This window comes from Cynocephalus volans, chromosome 6 (assembly GCF_027409185.1).
Source record: "Cynocephalus volans isolate mCynVol1 chromosome 6, mCynVol1.pri, whole genome shotgun sequence".
NCBI lineage: Eukaryota > Metazoa > Chordata > Mammalia > Dermoptera > Cynocephalidae > Cynocephalus > Cynocephalus volans.
This window is the reverse complement of record NC_084465.1, coordinates 108818660-108835455: the sequence shown is the minus strand read 5'-3', so window position 1 is coordinate 108835455 and position 16796 is coordinate 108818660. Positions and strand designations below refer to the sequence as shown.

The window sequence follows — 16796 nt, the reverse complement described above, 5'->3', positions numbered from 1 at the left end:
AGAACAGATTTCTCTCACAGATTAAATTTAGTCTCATAGGAGATTATCTATTTAGAACAGTTTTGGATTTGAAGCTTCTAAAATATTTTAAGGCCAAAAAAAACTCTGTGAGATGTATAAATTCTCAGTGAATTTTATTGCATTTTAAATATTGTTTTTCAAACAAACTCAGTTTTTACTTTTAGAAATACTTACCCAAGTATCTGAAATAGCTTCTTATAGACCAACAAGTACAGGTGGGTTCTCTTCTGCCCCTTATTACTGACCAAAAACTTAGTAAAGCAAAAAGTAAACCTAAACAAATGTCTTTGCCAAAATAAGATTTTATTTTGAAAGTCACTGAGTGAAGGAGACCTAAGACTCAACGGATGTAGATTCCAAATTCATATTCTTTCCAACACCCACCAGTGGTCTTTGTCATGCCAAAAAGTTGCTTTCTTTGGTAATTCCTATTTCTAGCTTCCTGGAGAAGAGATCTTTTCCCACAAGCCATCTTCATTTTTTTTGTAGAGTAGAGCTTTATTTCCAGGAAACAGTGTGTTGGTTGGAGATGGGTATTTTTTTAAAAACATCAAGGTAGATCTAATATGTTCAACAAAGTGGGGAGGCTCAGCCAAAGGCGAAGTGGAAAGGTTCTGAAAAAGCAAGATGACGGGCATCAGAGAAGAGTGATCTTGCTGTTCCCTACCTTGATATAAAGATGTAAAATAAAGTATATTTGTGTTCCCTAAACATTAATCAAGATGTTCTCAAATCACTACCTACATATATACATACACACATACATATATACATATATACATACATATATATATACATATATATACACGTATATATATATATACGTGTATATATATGTATATATATAGATAGTAAAATACCTAAGAAATGAGGTGTACTGGGTTACTGAGAAAAAGCAATTGACTGCTCACTGTTTCACCTGTACAAATTTCGATCCAGAACTTATCCCCAATTGATATAAAAGTTAAATGGTGTCTGCCATCAGAAAAGAAGCCATTATCTAGTCTAAACCCTTTCTTTTCTTACAGATGAGGAAACCAGGGTCCAGAGATTTAAGACTTACCCACCCTGTAAATTCTCACCTCTAGTATTTGCTTATCATCTTGCTGCAACCAGAAATCCACATGTGGAAATGGCAACCAGGAATACGGTCCTATACGAAGTTGTTCTGTCTTTGCATCGTAAATGCTAATCATCTAAAAAACATTTCAAGGACAGAATTTAAGGAATGTTACCTGCTTCTCAAACCCTACCATTAATGCAAGCTCCAGTGTAGCCTAGTACTTAAGGCATTTATCTGGATAAGCTTCTTAATTTTGTCTCAATAACAAAAGCTGCCACCTACTGAATACTTCCCATGTGTCTACTACTGCATTGTGTCGGTAACATACATTTATTGTTTAGTCCTTATGAAAATCCTGCAGGAAGATGGCATTTTCCCCATTTTGGGTAAAAAGACTAAGACTCGGAGAGACAGGCATATTTCCCAGGTCATGTGTCCAGGAAGCATCAGAGCTGGGCCTCAAATCCAGGTGTGTGCTGACTAAAGTCCGTGCCCCTTTTTGCTACATAAAACACTGCCTCATTATTTATACCCCAGGCAACTATTCACCATGCAGTTTAAAAGCACACAATGCCTACTGCCCCATCAAAAGAGGAAAAACCAACTTGTGAAAAAACTGATTTGCCAAATGATCAAGTCCTTGAATTCTCAAATATAGCAATGGTTATTTCCAGCTTAACCAGCAATACTCAATTTTGGTTTCTGAGATTAAAATATGTTCTGAATATTAACTAAATTAGGCTAGTATGCTACTTGAGAAATTGCAAAAGGAATCCTAAAAATATTAAAGGGTTGGCAAAACATCACTATGAATCCAAACATACTTTCCATTGAAAATGTCAGCATGTCATAAATGAGCAGATTTCTTTTGGGTGGTGTGCTCAATGTGATTTCTATTTTTTCGTACTTTGAGCTGGTTTTTTTTTCTTTGGCAGCTGGCCAGTATAGGGATCCAAACCCTTGACCTTGGTGTTATAACGCCATACTGTAACCAACTAAGCTCATCAGCCTGCCCACTTTGAGCATTTTTAAAGAATTCTTTTACCCATCCCTCAAAGGCATGTAAGTCTTGGGCTTTTATTTTTCTTTTAAAATAAAAATGTTATTTAATTAAAAAGCACCCTAAGGAAATCAGACTTTTATTTTATTTATTTATTTATTTATTTATTTTACTTTTTTTTTTTTTTTTTTAAAGATGACCGGTAAGGGGATCTTAACCCTTGACTTGGTGTTGTCAGCACCACGCTCACCCAGTGAGCAACTGGCCATCCCTATATGGGATCCGAACCCGTGGCCTTGGTGTTATCAGCACCGCACTCTCCCGAGTGAGGCATGGGCCGGCCCGGAAATCAGACTTTTAAACTGATTTGATCATTCTTTGGGGTTAATTAAATAATTCCAGCAAGTTGTTCTTCAGTGATTTGGTCCAAAAGAATGCATGATCCTGAGTGCAAAGCGGGGAGAAACCTCTCCTCCTTCCCAGCATTCCTCTCTTTGTGGGAACTTTTTTACTTTGTGAGAATTTTCTGTGTAAAGGCTTGTTCTCTTTGAATCTGGATGCTGTGGGTTCACCATACTTCCTCCTGCACCTTTTAGGCAGATAACTGGGATTATGAGCTTAAAATCTAAAAACATTCATTACTCTTCTAAGAGAGAGAAAGAGTGTGTGTGGTGGTCCCTGGTAATTTACAGCTTTAAAGAAGCTGACATAAACTTTTCATTTCTGAGATCTATAAAACTTGAGGCTTTGGCATTTGATGCCATTTTTTACTCCTTAACACAGATGATTTCAAACTCACTGGTCCTCCTGCTAAAGTTCGTGCAGCACGCAGCTCCTCCTCCGGACCTCGATCTTGAAAGGAGGCTCTGTAAATCTCTGCAGTCTTAATGTTGACAGCTATGAGGGACAACAGGATGACTTTGAATTGACAAAAGAATGAAAGACCCAAAGTAGAGAGTTTGTATAGTCATACATTTGCCCACCTTATGTAAGAGTCAGAAAGAGAAAAGAATGGAAATTGAACAAAATGACTCTTTAAGTGTCTGTAGCTTCCCCCGTCACAGAATGGGAAATGCAAACTTTTTGCCAAGCATCTCAGTAAAAATAGCTGAAGCTTCAGCTGGACTGTGTTCTAAACCAAGACTTGTTCCCCATGTGGGAAGCTCACCATCTCTTCAGGCGGATGCATGGCAAGACCTCCTTGGTCAGCCCTGTGACCAAGTGCATTTGTGTATAACTGCAATGGTAGCAAAGGATGGTGGTTTTGTTTGTTTGAATTTTTTAAATTTTCGTATTTTAAACAAAGTTACAGAGAATAAAATAATGAACACCTATGTACCCCATTACCTGGCTAAGTAAAATATTACAGATATGGTGGAAGCCCTCTGCAAATATAGACAATTTCATGCTATATCCTCAGGAGTCCTAGAGGCTGTCACAGGAGGAAGAAGGGTTCTGGGTTTTCTTTAGCTTGATAGTTTTACACTTTCTTTTGTAGGGTCTCTGTTAATCAAAACCTTACTTGGTTCCTGATGTATAAAAAGGTTCAAATGCCCCGCTCCTCCCTCCCCCTCAGAGCACTGGATGGAGAAAAGCACATCTGGCTTCTTCAAGGGAAGAACACATGCCTAGTGGCAAACAGCCAGCTCCCGCTAAGGGCGGGCACAGTCTATGCTTTATATTGCTACCTTGTTTTCACAATCTTCAGATGTGGACATTATTTCAATTTTGTAGATAAAATTTAGAGAAGTTAAGCTACTTGCCCAAGGTCTCACGGCAGATATACAGAGGAGCTAGGATTTGAACCTAAGGCTGTCATGTACTGACAGCAGTGGTGATCACTAGTTGGCTGAATCAGACTTGAACCAGAGCCTGCCTAGTCAACCTGTAACCAAGGCTCCAATCCTCAAAGAAACACACTACTTACCAATGCCATAAATTATTGGAAAATGATTTTCATTTTCTTCCCGGTCATTTAATTCTGAGAAATGAAAAAAAATTTTTTTTTACAATTTTCGAGAAATACTAAAATGTTTTCATTTTGTATAATTAAGGCCAAGAAGAAGGCCCTAATACAAAGTGTGGAGGCAAGGAGGAGACCCAGAAAATGAGAGGGCCTGTTGCCCCATTTCCCTGCTGAGTCTCACGGCAGGCAGGTTTAAACTGAACAAACTGCCACTCGCAAAGTTGGTGCCCCTGGGCCTTCTCCACGCACCGCACCTGCTGCTCAAGGTGGCAGCTCTTCTCTGAGACCTCATGCCCTCACCTTGGAAGTACAAAGTGAGGCTTCTGAAAACCTCAAGGAAGGAGAAAGGAGGTGCATATGAGGAGGTCAGCATCTGAACTGAGGCTGAGCAGGGTTTGGACATGGGCCAGGAAGGGAAGGCCATTCCAGTGATGGGAAAAACCAGAACAGAAGTCAGTAAAGCAGCATCAAGCTGTGTGCACCTTCTCTGACCCAGGTCCGGAGGTCCTGGTGCCAGGTCCTACTGGGAGTGGGAGGGCAAAACGTTCCTGCAACCTGTAGCTTTGTTCTGGTAAAAGTGGCAGAACTTACCTGTCACACATAATGTCACTAAATGAATGTCATCTTCTTGTCTGTCAAATTCACCTACAAGTAGAATTTTAAAATTGGATGTCAAAAAAGTTCCTCGAATTAGCAAAACATACTGCCTGCCAAGCAAATCAAGAAGGGGGCATGGGGGTGGTGGGAGCCGCTGAGCCCACTCTGACCCACTGCACTTGCAGCCTTGACGGGCCTCTGAGACCAGACCGAGCCTTTCCATTTTTCTCTTCATTCTGAGATGTTTTGGGGGACAGTGTGTTTTTCCCACTAACAGCTGTGCTCAATAAATTGTGGAAGAAAATACACTGAATATTAACAGTGTCGGGATTATGGGCATTAGAAACCTACTTCCTTATACTCTCCTGTATTTTCTAACTTTCTTACAATGACCAGATTTTTTATGACTCTGATAATCAGGAAAAAAAGGCAGAAGAATAGAAGAAGAGTAAAAATCTTCCCTTATGAATAAGTATCAAAAGCTACAGATGAAGAGATACATAGGGCGACATAGGGGTGTGGAGCTCCCATACCCTCCCTGGCCACACCACCCTCCAGGAACCTTCACGTGATCAGCTATCCGGAAGCTCCCCAACCCTACGCTCTTGGGTTTATATAGAAGCTTCATGACGTAGGCATAACTGAGGCATGGACAACCATGTAAAAATATGACTGGACAAAAAGGTATGTTCTAACACTAACAGAGGGGGTAGGGAAACCCAGCAAGGCCTTTTTGTTCAGATTCTTCTCAGCCTCTCTATGCAGTATTCCTTCTTACTGGGTATGGGGTGGGACTACTTCTCAAATGGGGTCTTATGACCTACAATCAGATAAGGCAGGTCAGAGAATTTCTGTATGGCCAGCTCCAAGACAGGAAGGCAGGGAAGGTTGGAACCAGCCAGGAACCATGGATGAAAATCAACATGTACATATCATAACATCACAAGAGCTGACCTCATATAATACAGACAATTTTATGCCCATTCATACCACGTAGACAATTTCATAGCCTGATATTCTTGTACATATGTATTTTCCCATGTAATTCAAATCTCTTCATAAGTATTATTTTTTAGTGACAACAGAACTATTCCTCTGATGAACATTAGATTATTTCCTATTGTAAACAATATTCTATTGCTCATCTTTGAACATAAATCTCTGTGCACATCTCAGATTATTTTCTTAAGATAGATTCACAGAAGAGGAATTACCAGGCCAAAGGATAAGAACCTTTTACAACTTAAGCCACGATGCCAGATTGCTTCCATGACAGGCTGCACCAACGTATATGCCAGCACTGTGTAAGCACACCTCCCTGTTTGGTGGTTAATTAACATAGAACAATGGCTTTTTTTTTTTTTTTTTAATGTTTGCTAATTTAATAAGGAAAAAGTGTTATCAGTGTTTTAATTTTCTGGAGATTAAAATGGACATTTCTGCCAAGAGTGTGGTTCTGTTTTTATCCAATTCAGAGAATTCACTATTCCGGAATGCATCAATTGCTATTTTAAAAGAATATCTTGTCCCATCACCATTAGCCCCTAGAAATTTAGCTCTCTGCTCGTCAGTCTTTTTGTAAAACTCCAAGCCAAGCAGGTCTGTTTCTTTATGCTACTCCAAGTAGGTGTGCCCCTCTCAGGCTTTGTACTAGTTGGGATTTTTAACCAAGCAAAAATAGGTACAAATTTTTATCAAATTTTGGGGGAAAAACAGTGCACTTACTAAGAAGTTGATGAGTAAGTTTTTGTGACAACTGCCTCTCGTCACTGAAGCCTCCCACGAGATGCACTTCCAGCCTGGCAAAGAGATGGGACAGTGGTCAGAAGCCAGAACAATAAATACATCGACAGTGTGCGCTGGTTTCACTTTAAGTTTTAGTCCCCAGCTTCCATGAACCGTCATTCTACAGCAGTGCTTCTGGGCCTTTTTCATGCCACAGCACACATGGAAAATACCTGTGTGGCCCATAGGGGTAAAAGAGAGAGACTACCAAGGCCAGCAGCAAGCTTTTGGGGACCGTGCCCAGGCGGGTGCCCTGATGACCAAGGGGATCTATATCTGAACATGAATGTGATGCTGCCTCACTAAAGATAGGAAACTGTGCTAGAAGAATATGACTCTACCATGTCATTTATGTACCCAACCCAAGGTGGATACTTACAGAAACCTCTTAAATATCTTCATCTAAGAGGAACAGGGGTATGTGACTGGGAAGGGAAGACAGCCTCCAGTAAGTAAGAGCTCACCGTTAAGTAGATGTTTCACAGATGCTGTCTCTAATGTCCACCATATCTTGGTGAGAGAGGGATTCTCATCTCCCCTTTACAGAGGAGGAAATGGGGTCTGTTCCTAAAGTACATGCTTATAACCACTCCACCAGATTTTCTCTAAGTGTGTTCCATTGGACATGAAATGGAAAAAAAAGTGTTTTGGGAGTTAAATAAGAAATTTGGGAAATGCTGCCTACTGTAACCCCTCCCTAGGGGAGTCCAATGCACATTAGCAGAGTAAAGCTCTAACAAGTCCTATAATTGACAAAACCAAACTAACTCGGTTTAACCCTGTGTTTCCTGCATTCACTTGTCTGTTAACCCCTTTTCCACAGCTCATAACAACCTGGGAACTTGTGCTTGGGAAAGTGCTGCCATAATTCATATTACTTTCTACTGAGATGCAAAATCTTCTTAAGGGATGACCCAGAATCTTACATTTACCCAGTACAGGGTGAAGCCTCAAGTGACCGCATAAGAAACATGAGGCAGTAAGGGGAGCTGTGACCACTGTGGCTTTGCACACCCCCGGGCTACCAGATTTGCCTTCTGTCTTCCAGAGTAACCAAATTAGTTCTTCTGTGAACAGACCAGGAATTTCTAATAATCATGTCCCAAGAATCATGGGGTGGGGCCAGTGGCCAAGTCTGGAGGGCCCAGTGCACAGTGAAAATGCCATTTTGCAAACCGCATGGGTCACACACCCATGAAGCCAGCCAGCCCCACCTGCCTGTGACACAGACTCAGCCAGAAACAAATTTAAAAACTGATCTATGTTGCACTAGCGAAACTCTTGACAGCTTTTTGGGGGGTTCTTTTTTAGTTCCTGAGATTCTAAGCACCTGCATATGATGAACAGTTCACTCAATCACTACCTCAGACTTCAAATAAAATGAGAGCAATGCCTGCCAACTCCTATGTAATGACAGAGAAAGGAGAGGGGACAAGTATGTGAGCAGTGGTCTGACAGCATAGTCTGACACCTAACTAGCTGTGTGACTCTGGGTATGCAAAGCCTCAGTGTCAGCCTCTGTCAAATAAAGGTGGCGTACACTTCATTAGCATTGAGAGAGCAGGTCAGAGGCCACTTCTCACCCAGCATCCATAGTAGAACCAGTGACATGCTGAAATGTAATACTGTGGCCCCTTACCCCCCAGCCATCCCCAGGTTTCTTGCCTGCCTTGTTTTTCTCCACAGTCCTCACCACTGGACAGCCTATATTGTTTATTGACTGTGTCCTTGCTTTAGAATATGAACACCTTGGGGACAGGTTTTTTTGTACTCTGTTCACGGCTGCGTGCTTGACATCTGTAACAAGTTGTTGCTCATAGGAAATAGTCAACAAATAATTGCTGAAGGAATGAACGAATGAAGAGATACCACTTCTGGGGTATAACGAAGCAACATCTGATATGTGAACATTTTAAAGTATATTACTGAAAGTCAAACTACAGGTTCAAAGTCAAACCTTCCATTTAAAACCCAACACTGAATCCTTGCCTGTGCCCAACATCCATCTATTCATTGACTCAGCGACTACCGACACAGTGCCAAAGCTCAGCCGAGTTCTGCTCTAGCGGAACAAGACAGATGCAGTGGTGTCTGTGTTCTGTGTTGCTATAACAGCATCCTCAGCTATTTCCTCTACAAAGTGGTGCAAAGTTCTCAATTCACATCATAGAGTAGCATGCAGCTCACCTTCCACATTGAGCGTGGTCGGAAAAGGATTTTATGGAGTTCATGATCAAGGGGACTTCAGTTTTGGTGTCGGTTCCATCACAATGTGTCAAGCAGGTAGCCCCATTACCTGAAGAACAAGGGTGAAATGACTTATGTTATTCCTGATGAGAACTCAGTGAGCAAGCCAAGACTACTCCTGTCCATTAGACCGCCTCAGCTTTGAATATCCTGTAAGAAAAAAACATAGAAAAGTCTGTGCTGCCCAGCCAACCCATTCTGACCAGGCAACAGGGAGATACCATGCAGACTAGAAAAAAGGTGAGTGAAGTCAGGTTTCAAATAGGACACCAGGAAACTCAAATCAAGAAATTAAATGGTCCCAAATGTTGGGTCAGTTTAAGCAACGGTTTCCTTCATCTCTCATCATACCTGTGTGCCTCAGGACCACAATGTGACAAGTGGTGGCATCATCAGAACCCAGAATGGAGATGGAGCCTGTTTAAAAAAGAAATAAAATAAAATATCCAACAGCCTTTTGGGATAATGCCCAATTCACTGCTTCCTAACCTACCATCCTTTGGGGAGGTCACTGCAAGCTCTCTTTGCTGAACATACAGAAGGCCCTGGGGTCCCACTTGTTGAACAGACTGACCTCTGAGAAGTCTGGCTCTTTCCTGTTTAATTAAAAAAAAAAATAAAATAGTGATGTAAATTAATGAGGACTGAATAACTAGAGAGGTGGAGAGAGCCAAAGTGTACTCTAAGTGGGAAACACTAGTATGTCTGAGGTGTATGTATTATTTGACAGAAAGGCTAAAATAAAAAGGCAGCAATTACAACCATCTGGAACAATGCAGAGAAAACAATGAAGTTCTGGGTTTTTTACCTATAAAAGAAGATGTTAGTATCTATGAAATATGATCCAAAAATCCTTTATCGCAGTTCTTTATTAAAGAGTGTGAGACGCTTGACAGTTTTACATCATAAAGAGAATCAGATTAGACTGGAATAACAAATGGGGTGGCTCAGAAAACACATCCCCTCTTTACTTTCTTTAAAAAGGAAGAGGGGTTAAGAACTTCCCTATCCCGTAACCTAGAAACCCCTTCTGGAAATCTATCCTAAAGGAATAACTCAAAATGTGTCCATCACGGTATTATTTAGAATGGCAAAAAGCTGGAAGCAACAGAAGATGTAAGTAAAATATGTGGAGCCAGCTCACAACCACTAACCCCACAGTCATGAGAAGTGAAGATTATGGGAAAAATAGCTTTGAAATGTTAACTGAAAAACAAGATTGAAAAAAAATAAAATTTTTTTAAAGAGCTACAAATATGCTGTTAATACAACAATGAAAAAATACTGGAAGGAAATTCAGCAATAGAATCATGATTGTGTTAGAGCAAACACTGTGGCTGTTTTCTCTATTCTCTAAATGTTCTATAATGTAATAATGTTATTATTAAAAAAGAAAAACAAAAAAAGATAAACTTATGACAGGTATATTAATATTAGGTGTCAAAAACTTGTCTACATGAATAATTGTATAGCCTGAAAAAAAAAAAAAAAAAAGAGCTCAGGTGTTCAAATTCTTTAATGAAAACTGAATTAAACATTTTTTTCAAAAACGTCAAATTTATACAATACTAAAATGTATCATAATTTCCTTCTTACAACAAATAAACTCAGTGACCAAATTCTTATTCAAATGTGTAGGAATAAAATATGTATGTATGTGTATTGCCTACACCGGAGAACAGTTTTATAGTTTTATATAGGATAGGCTTCTTGACATTTCTCATGACTGGTGCTAATTTAGGTTAGTGCTTAGTTACTTAAAATACCAGAACTATAATAAACAATACTCAGCTTAATTAGATATACAGCATTTTCTTCTAATGAACTTCCATTAATTGAAAGCAAGGCAGCAATTAAAATGAGACAAGGCCCTCAATTTAAGAAAAGAACTAAGGATTAATGAACTGCAGTGTAAAACTGGACTGGCAAAACGACTTCGCCTGCTGTAGACGTCAATGTTCTAAAACTCAGACCACCTTGTCTCGGTCAACACTTTTTATTTTCATACCATTTCTTACCTCACCTTAATTCAACATAAGGGAGAATTCAGAATTCCCTCTTTCTTATTCCTCTAATACTCACCTTTTTATTTTTAAGGGAAGGGGAGGGAAGGAGTAAAGGCCAGTTTTTACCATTCATTTTCATAACTGGGTCTGCACCCACAAGCAAAGCTATTTGTGAGAAATGATTATCACTTTCAGAGAGACCAGAAATCATGTCTCTCTTCAACACAGTTCCTACTATTTCCCAACGAAATAAAAGCAAAAATCATCAGAAGAGAGAATGCCACAAAACTAACACAGTATGCTGCTTTGGTCTTCCACTTTAAAAGATGAACAAAGTTTAGCCAAACTTCTATGTGGGAAAACACACAGTGCTACTTTAGAAACTCACATTCTTTCTGAAATATGTACAAGTAGCCCCAGTTTTCTCAAATTCTAATATTCTCTGGACAGTAATATTCACTAAAAAATATTTTTTGCCTCACTCCCTCGTCTTCATTTCCCAATTCCTATTCAGTGGCACTATTCCCTTAACTCAGGGGTTAGCAAACTTTTTTCTTGTTTTTGAGTGCTCTGGAAATTAATTTAGCAAACTTTTTTTCTGAAGAGGGCCAGATAGTAAATATTTAGGGCTTTGCAAGGCCATCCAAGCTCTGTCGCAACTCCTCAACTCTGCTGCTGTGGCCTAAAAGCAACCACAGACAAGACATAAACAAATAGAAGTGGCTCTGCTCCAATAAAACTTTATTTATAGGCAACACTGAAATTTAACTTCATATAATTTCACATGTCACTAAATATCATTATTCTTTTGATTTTTTTCAACCATTTAAAAAAGTAAAACCATTTCTGGCTCATGGGCTATACACACCAACAGGGTTGGCTTGTAGGCTGCAGTTTATTGACCTGTGTAGTGGAAATCACTTTGCTGTAACCTCAGGCATGATCATCTGTCCCTTACCCCTGCTGCCATATTGGCCAATTCTTCCTTTATAATGGGAGAGAGAATGGGAAAGTGCTTTGTGAATGTAAAACGTAGTGGTGTATAAGAAATTATTAATAGGTGCAACTCTCAAAATTGAGCCTTCTTCCCACTCCTATCCCTTAGTTGGGTCCTTTCATGGCTTACATCTAAATTATTGCAATAAAATTTATAAGCAATAAGATAAAGAGCAAGACATTTGCCGAGTAACCTCAGGCATGCTGCGAGCCCTCAGTGCTTCTATTTCCTCCTCTGGTAAACGGGCATGACGGTGCCCACCTCCTAAGGCTGGTGTGAAGATGAACTGACAGGAGGGGTGTAGTGGGCTTGCACTGCACCTGGCCCCTGACCAGGGCTTACCAATAGGTGGCTGTCACCATTCCCCATCTCTGCTTCCCTGCCTTTGAGGACGTCTCCCTTGCCCAGTCTATCATACCAGATGGCTGCCACCATCACTGCTTCAAAACACTGATTTTGTTACATCACTTTTTGCTCCAAAATCTGAGTCCAGTAATTTCACTTGCAGGAATACTTATGGGGGGATTATAAACATTTAGCACTGAGAATGTGCATATTGGTAAAACATCATAACTTACACATTTAAAAGTAAGAACTAAGTTATGGTGCATTCATATTGTGGAATTCTATGGAACCATTAAACAAGATGTTGCAGGACTGGCTACTGAGCATCCAGTGACTGGTTAAGAGTGCAGGCTCTAGACAACACTGCCCAGAGGAACTTTCTGCAGGGATGGCAACAGTCTATATCGGTACTGTTTCATACAGTAGCCGCATGTGGCTGTTGAGCACTTGAAATATGGCTAGTGCAACTGAGAAACTGATTTTAGGTTTTATTTAATTGTATTTTATTTTAATTAATCTAAGTGAAAACAGCTACAGGTGGCTAGTGACTATTGCACTGAACTGTGCTGCTCTAGTGTCAAGGTCAGACTGCCAGGGTTCCAATCCTGGCTTCACCACTTACAGGATGTGGGAGCTTGGGCAAGCTACTCAACCTCTGTGTGCCTCATAATCTTCATCTGTAAAATGGGAAGAGCTGTGTTTCATAGTGCTGTGGTGCTCTGCCAGTTCCACTATATTACTGTTATTCTTGCTGTTATTATATGCTACTTGTAACTACAGACAGGCATGCCCACAACACACTGTTACATGAAAAAGACACATTGTAAAATGATATACAGTATGCTATCATTTTTAAAAGTAGACTATATACTTTAGGTTATCTATTTAGAATATGTTAGGATATTCACCAAAATGTAAAGAATGGATATGAATATAAATGACTTTTTCTTCTTTTTAATGTATATTTTCTATTTCCCTACAAAGCGGACATACTGCTTGTTATAGAAAAAATAATTAAACCTTTCATTTCTCCCAATTGCTCATTAGGTAAAAGATCTGTCTAAGCCCCTCAGTAATCTAGGCACAACCTACCTTTCTAGGTTTATCTTCCACTCTCCCCCTTCTCACTCTCACTGTTCCAGGAAAACTGGCCAGTCCACTCACCCACAGGGCCATTTCCCTCCTGCCCACCAGGAACCCCCAACCCCAGGTGGGTTGCCCAACTAGAACACCATAGCCCTTCTTCCCCTTTTCAAATTTCTCTCATGCCTCCATCCTTCTTCCCATAGACTGCTGCAAATCAAAGCGATCCCCTCTCCACGTTCCTCTAACATGAATTGGTCCCGACTACATAGCCACTCTAGGCCATGTCTCCTAAATAGGCCAAAACCTTCCTTCAAGAGGAGCCGCCCTGGCATGTCACCATACATCCCCACTTCACACTTTGAGCTGCCTTGGACAATGATCTAACTTTCTGGCACAGAAATTTTCAGACAGACATAAAAGGAGAGATCTCATCACCTAAATTCTTTAGGCAGCTGAAATTTTTTTCCTTGGTGAGTCCTACTCCTGGCTTCACTAATTAATGGTGTGACAGTGACACAGAACAAGGAAAGTGACATAGCACAATGCCTAGCCCAGTAGGTATTGGCTAATACTACTCTTGTCTGTCTTGAAATGCAAATTGAGAGTCACACAGAGCTGTTGACATTCTCCCTGTCAGTAAGTCCTTGTCATCCCTCGGATCATTTTCATTTATGTAACAAATATTTACTGAGCGCAAATTCCATACCCTAGGTTCTGAGGATACAAAGATACATCCACTCAATCTGCCTTCAGGAAGCTTACATTCTGGGGACAGATCGAAGGGAGAACAAACAAAACAAGCAAGCAGATAAAATAATTACAAACTGTACAACTGTTACACAGGAAACCTCTAGAATGCCTTCCCTAACCCCACAGACTAGGTCAAGTTCCTTTGCATCACATCTGAGAGAAAGGGGGCACTTTTTCTTTACGGCACTTAACAGTTTATGTTTGAGCCATTCCTTTGATTAAAAACCATTCCCCCAACTAGACTGTAAACACCCTGAGAGTGGGGAGAGTGGGCAGCACGTTGCCCAGCATATATCAGGGACTCAATATGTATCTCTTAAATCAATAAAATGACTGATTTCCCCCTAACTGGATCTGTGGCAAGTGGGACATTTGCCTAAGAACCCCCTTCCCAACAATCCCTGCATAAGCATGGACTAAGAGTTCGGAGATCTATTCCAGGACAAAAACAGGAAAAAACAAACAACAACAAAAAAACCTTTTATCAGGGCGTGGTCCTCACCACAGTCCAGCCAGGGAAAAGCAGGGCCTTTTCTTCTGGCTGAAAATAACCAGGCACCCTATGTCCTGGGGGTCCGGGGGTAAGAGGAGAAAGGACTAGGGGACCTCGCCAGGATATTCCCGCCCAAACGCTGTCCGAAGCCACCCTGGAGTAAGCTTCGCCCTGCTTCCTGAAGACCCGGGGGCGATGCAACATTCACCACAGGGTGGGGATCCCCTGCGAGTGCCAGTGAGCAAGGGCGGGTGCCCAGATTTCCCTAAACGGGCCAAGTCCGGATTGGAGGGGACAGACCGCCGTGTCTAGGAATGGGGGGTCCCGGGGTGTCCTCAAGCCGCAGTGCTGTGCGACCCTGGACAAGTTACCTAACCCCTCTGGGCCCCGGTCCCCTCCTCTGTAAAAGAGGAGCCTCAGCAGATGCCCTCTAAGGAAAAGAACGTAAAAAGCTCCGCGGATCCTTCGAGTGAAAAGAGAAGTCGGCGGCCGGGGCTCCGGATGTGCCCAAAGCATCAAGGCTGCGCCAAGTTTAAAGTCGGTTTCGGGAGAGAGCGGGTGGTAGCGGCGGGGTGAGGAGGACTCTTGCTCGCCTGGCAGGTTCCCCTCAGGCCCGCCCCCAAGCCCCCGAGCCCGGCCCCGCTCACCTCCAGAGGCGGGTGGGCTCGGACGAGGTCCCCCGCGGACTGCGGCAGCCGCACTCGCTGCCCCTCGACGAGCAGCGGCATTGCGGAGGCGGCCGCCCGGGCAGGCCCAGGGAGGCGGTGGCCTCCCCAGCCCGGGGCCACCGCCGCCCCCGCCCCTCGGGCCGTCGCGCCCCGCCCGGCCCCGCCCCGCCGCGGGCGCTACCGGGAAGTGTAGTCCGGACGGAGGCGACAAAGTGTAATTCGGCAATCCAGGACGTGGCCGCAGAACCCCACGGGAAATGTAGTCCAAAAGCGAGGAAACGGCTGCGGAAGCGGCCCGCTGCCAGACTCCTCCACAAGGGGCGCTGGGAAATGTAGTCCGCAAAGCGAGAGCGTGAGGGAGGCGGGAAGGGAAACCGCTCGCGAGAAGCTGCGCACACCCCGGGAGCCTCCGCTCTAGGTGTCCGCACAGGTGAGCCAACCGGGCCCGAGGGCGGGTTCTGGGGTCTACCTGCTTCAAAACACTGCTGCACCACTTCTCAGATTTCTGACCTTGAGCAAGTTTGTTTGGACCCTGCTGTGCTGCTTCCATAAGACTGTGCTCAATAAGAAATAAATGTCAGCCGTCTTAAACTGGGAAAATAGATCCCAACTGTGCGAGCCCCATTTAAAAATCACTAATAACACTTTGTGCTTGGAATCCAGTAGGCATTCGTAGATGGGCTAGAAACCCTGCGGGAAAGACCAGCAGGGTACTGTACAGCCCCTACTCTGAGGATAAGTACCTGTGATGGAAGGCGTCTCACCGTGAGGCTCTCTTCTAAAACCTGGAAATATTAACAAAAGGTAATTTTACAAAAGATGTAGTGGTGAGATGAAGACGAAGAGCCACCTCACGCAGAGCAGATACTTCATCTGTATTCCACGCCCTCTTCATACAATCTCCACCCACTCCCCACTCGACAAAAATATTAGTAAATAGAGAAGTAACTATAGAAGACAGCTCATGGGTGTCTCTTGTCCCCAGCTTGTCCAACTTCTCACCCAAAACACTGACTCTAGCTATGAAGGAAAGTATTTCTCTGTAGTATGACATTTCATATTTGCTTCTCACAAACGTGGAGATTCGTAACAACACCTCCCTTATTACAGATAGAGTTTTAAAAAATCCCAAAGTCATACAAATAATAAATGGTAGAGTTAAGATTAAACCCAGCTTTGTATGATTCGAAAGCCAGCACTCTCCATCACCTCAATATACTCCTAGTTAGTAGTAATATACCCCTAGATAGTAGGCAACTCATTGTCATGCAGGTAAAATAAATAAATCCCAATTAGGAAGCTCTGGGTGAAGACCAGGGTTTGAATCCCAGGTGACCAATTACCAACTCTGTGACCTTGAGCAATTTACTTAACTTCTCTGAATTGGTTTCCTCATCTGTAGGAAAGGGATGATAACATCTGTTACCTGGCATATAGTAAAATTCAATAAAGATGGCTATTATTGGAATTGCAGGGCAAAGAGTAGTCGATAAAAGCGAAGTATTTTGGAAGTACAAAGAACAATGTTCTATGGGTTCTGCCAGGAGCTGGCGCAGTTTGCCTTAACAGACTGGTTTTAAACTTTTGGGTGATCTTCTTCCAGGTAATTTCAGGTTTATGAATCTCCTAGGCGAAGGGTCCTAAAGGACTGAGTGAATCAGATAATGAGGAAACCACCCTACCTGCTTACCTGCCCCAGCACCACAAAGTTTGGTGTACAAGTAATGAGGAACCATGCAGATTTCTGATTTTGGACTAATCACCAAGTTGCA

At 42.2% G+C, this 16796-nt stretch overlaps 2 protein-coding genes across 5 annotated transcripts in view; one reads left to right on the top strand and one right to left on the bottom strand.

Annotated features, from left to right (window-relative positions):
- Positions 1-2154, top strand: part of PDXDC1 (pyridoxal dependent decarboxylase domain containing 1) — a 47555-nt gene extending 45401 nt beyond the window's left edge. For both annotated transcript variants that reach the window (XM_063098651.1, XM_063098650.1), the window contains exon 24: positions 1050-2154. In XM_063098651.1, coding sequence (XP_062954721.1) covers positions 1050-1109 — 60 coding nt within the window. In that variant the 3' untranslated portion in view covers positions 1110-2154. The remainder of the gene's footprint in view (positions 1-1049) is intronic.
- Positions 306-15169, bottom strand: NTAN1 (N-terminal asparagine amidase). 3 transcript variants are annotated; one of them, XM_063098656.1, is made up of 10 exons: positions 15004-15169; positions 9173-9275; positions 9031-9096; positions 8620-8728; positions 6373-6446; positions 4642-4695; positions 4012-4065; positions 2884-2981; positions 1104-1217; positions 306-635 (listed from the first exon to the last, which is right to left on the bottom strand). In XM_063098656.1, the coding sequence occupies exons 1-10, from the start codon at positions 15082-15084 to the stop codon at positions 456-458; spliced, it is 933 nt and encodes a 310-aa protein (XP_062954726.1). In that variant the 5' UTR covers positions 15085-15169; the 3' UTR covers positions 306-455. The 3 variants fall into 3 exon arrangements, with proteins under 3 accessions (XP_062954726.1, XP_062954728.1, XP_062954727.1); XM_063098658.1 differs by lacking the exon at positions 9173-9275; XM_063098657.1 differs by lacking the exons at positions 9031-9096; positions 9173-9275 and having other exon boundaries at positions 15004-15084.
- Between the last annotated feature and the right edge of the window lie 1627 nt (positions 15170-16796).

Coding starts and splice junctions, on each gene's coding strand:
- NTAN1 (XM_063098656.1), bottom strand. CDS start 15,084: ATGCCGCTGCTCGTCGAGGGGCAGCGAGTGCGGCTGCCGCAGTCCGCG. Junction 2,982..4,011: donor TCCAATAATTTATGGCATTG/GTAAGTAGTGTG, acceptor TGTCCCTCATAG/CTGTCAACATTAAGACTGCA. Junction 1,218..2,883: donor GAACTTTAGCAGGAGGACCA/GTGAGTTTGAAA, acceptor AATGTTTTTTAG/ATGATTAGCATTTACGATGC.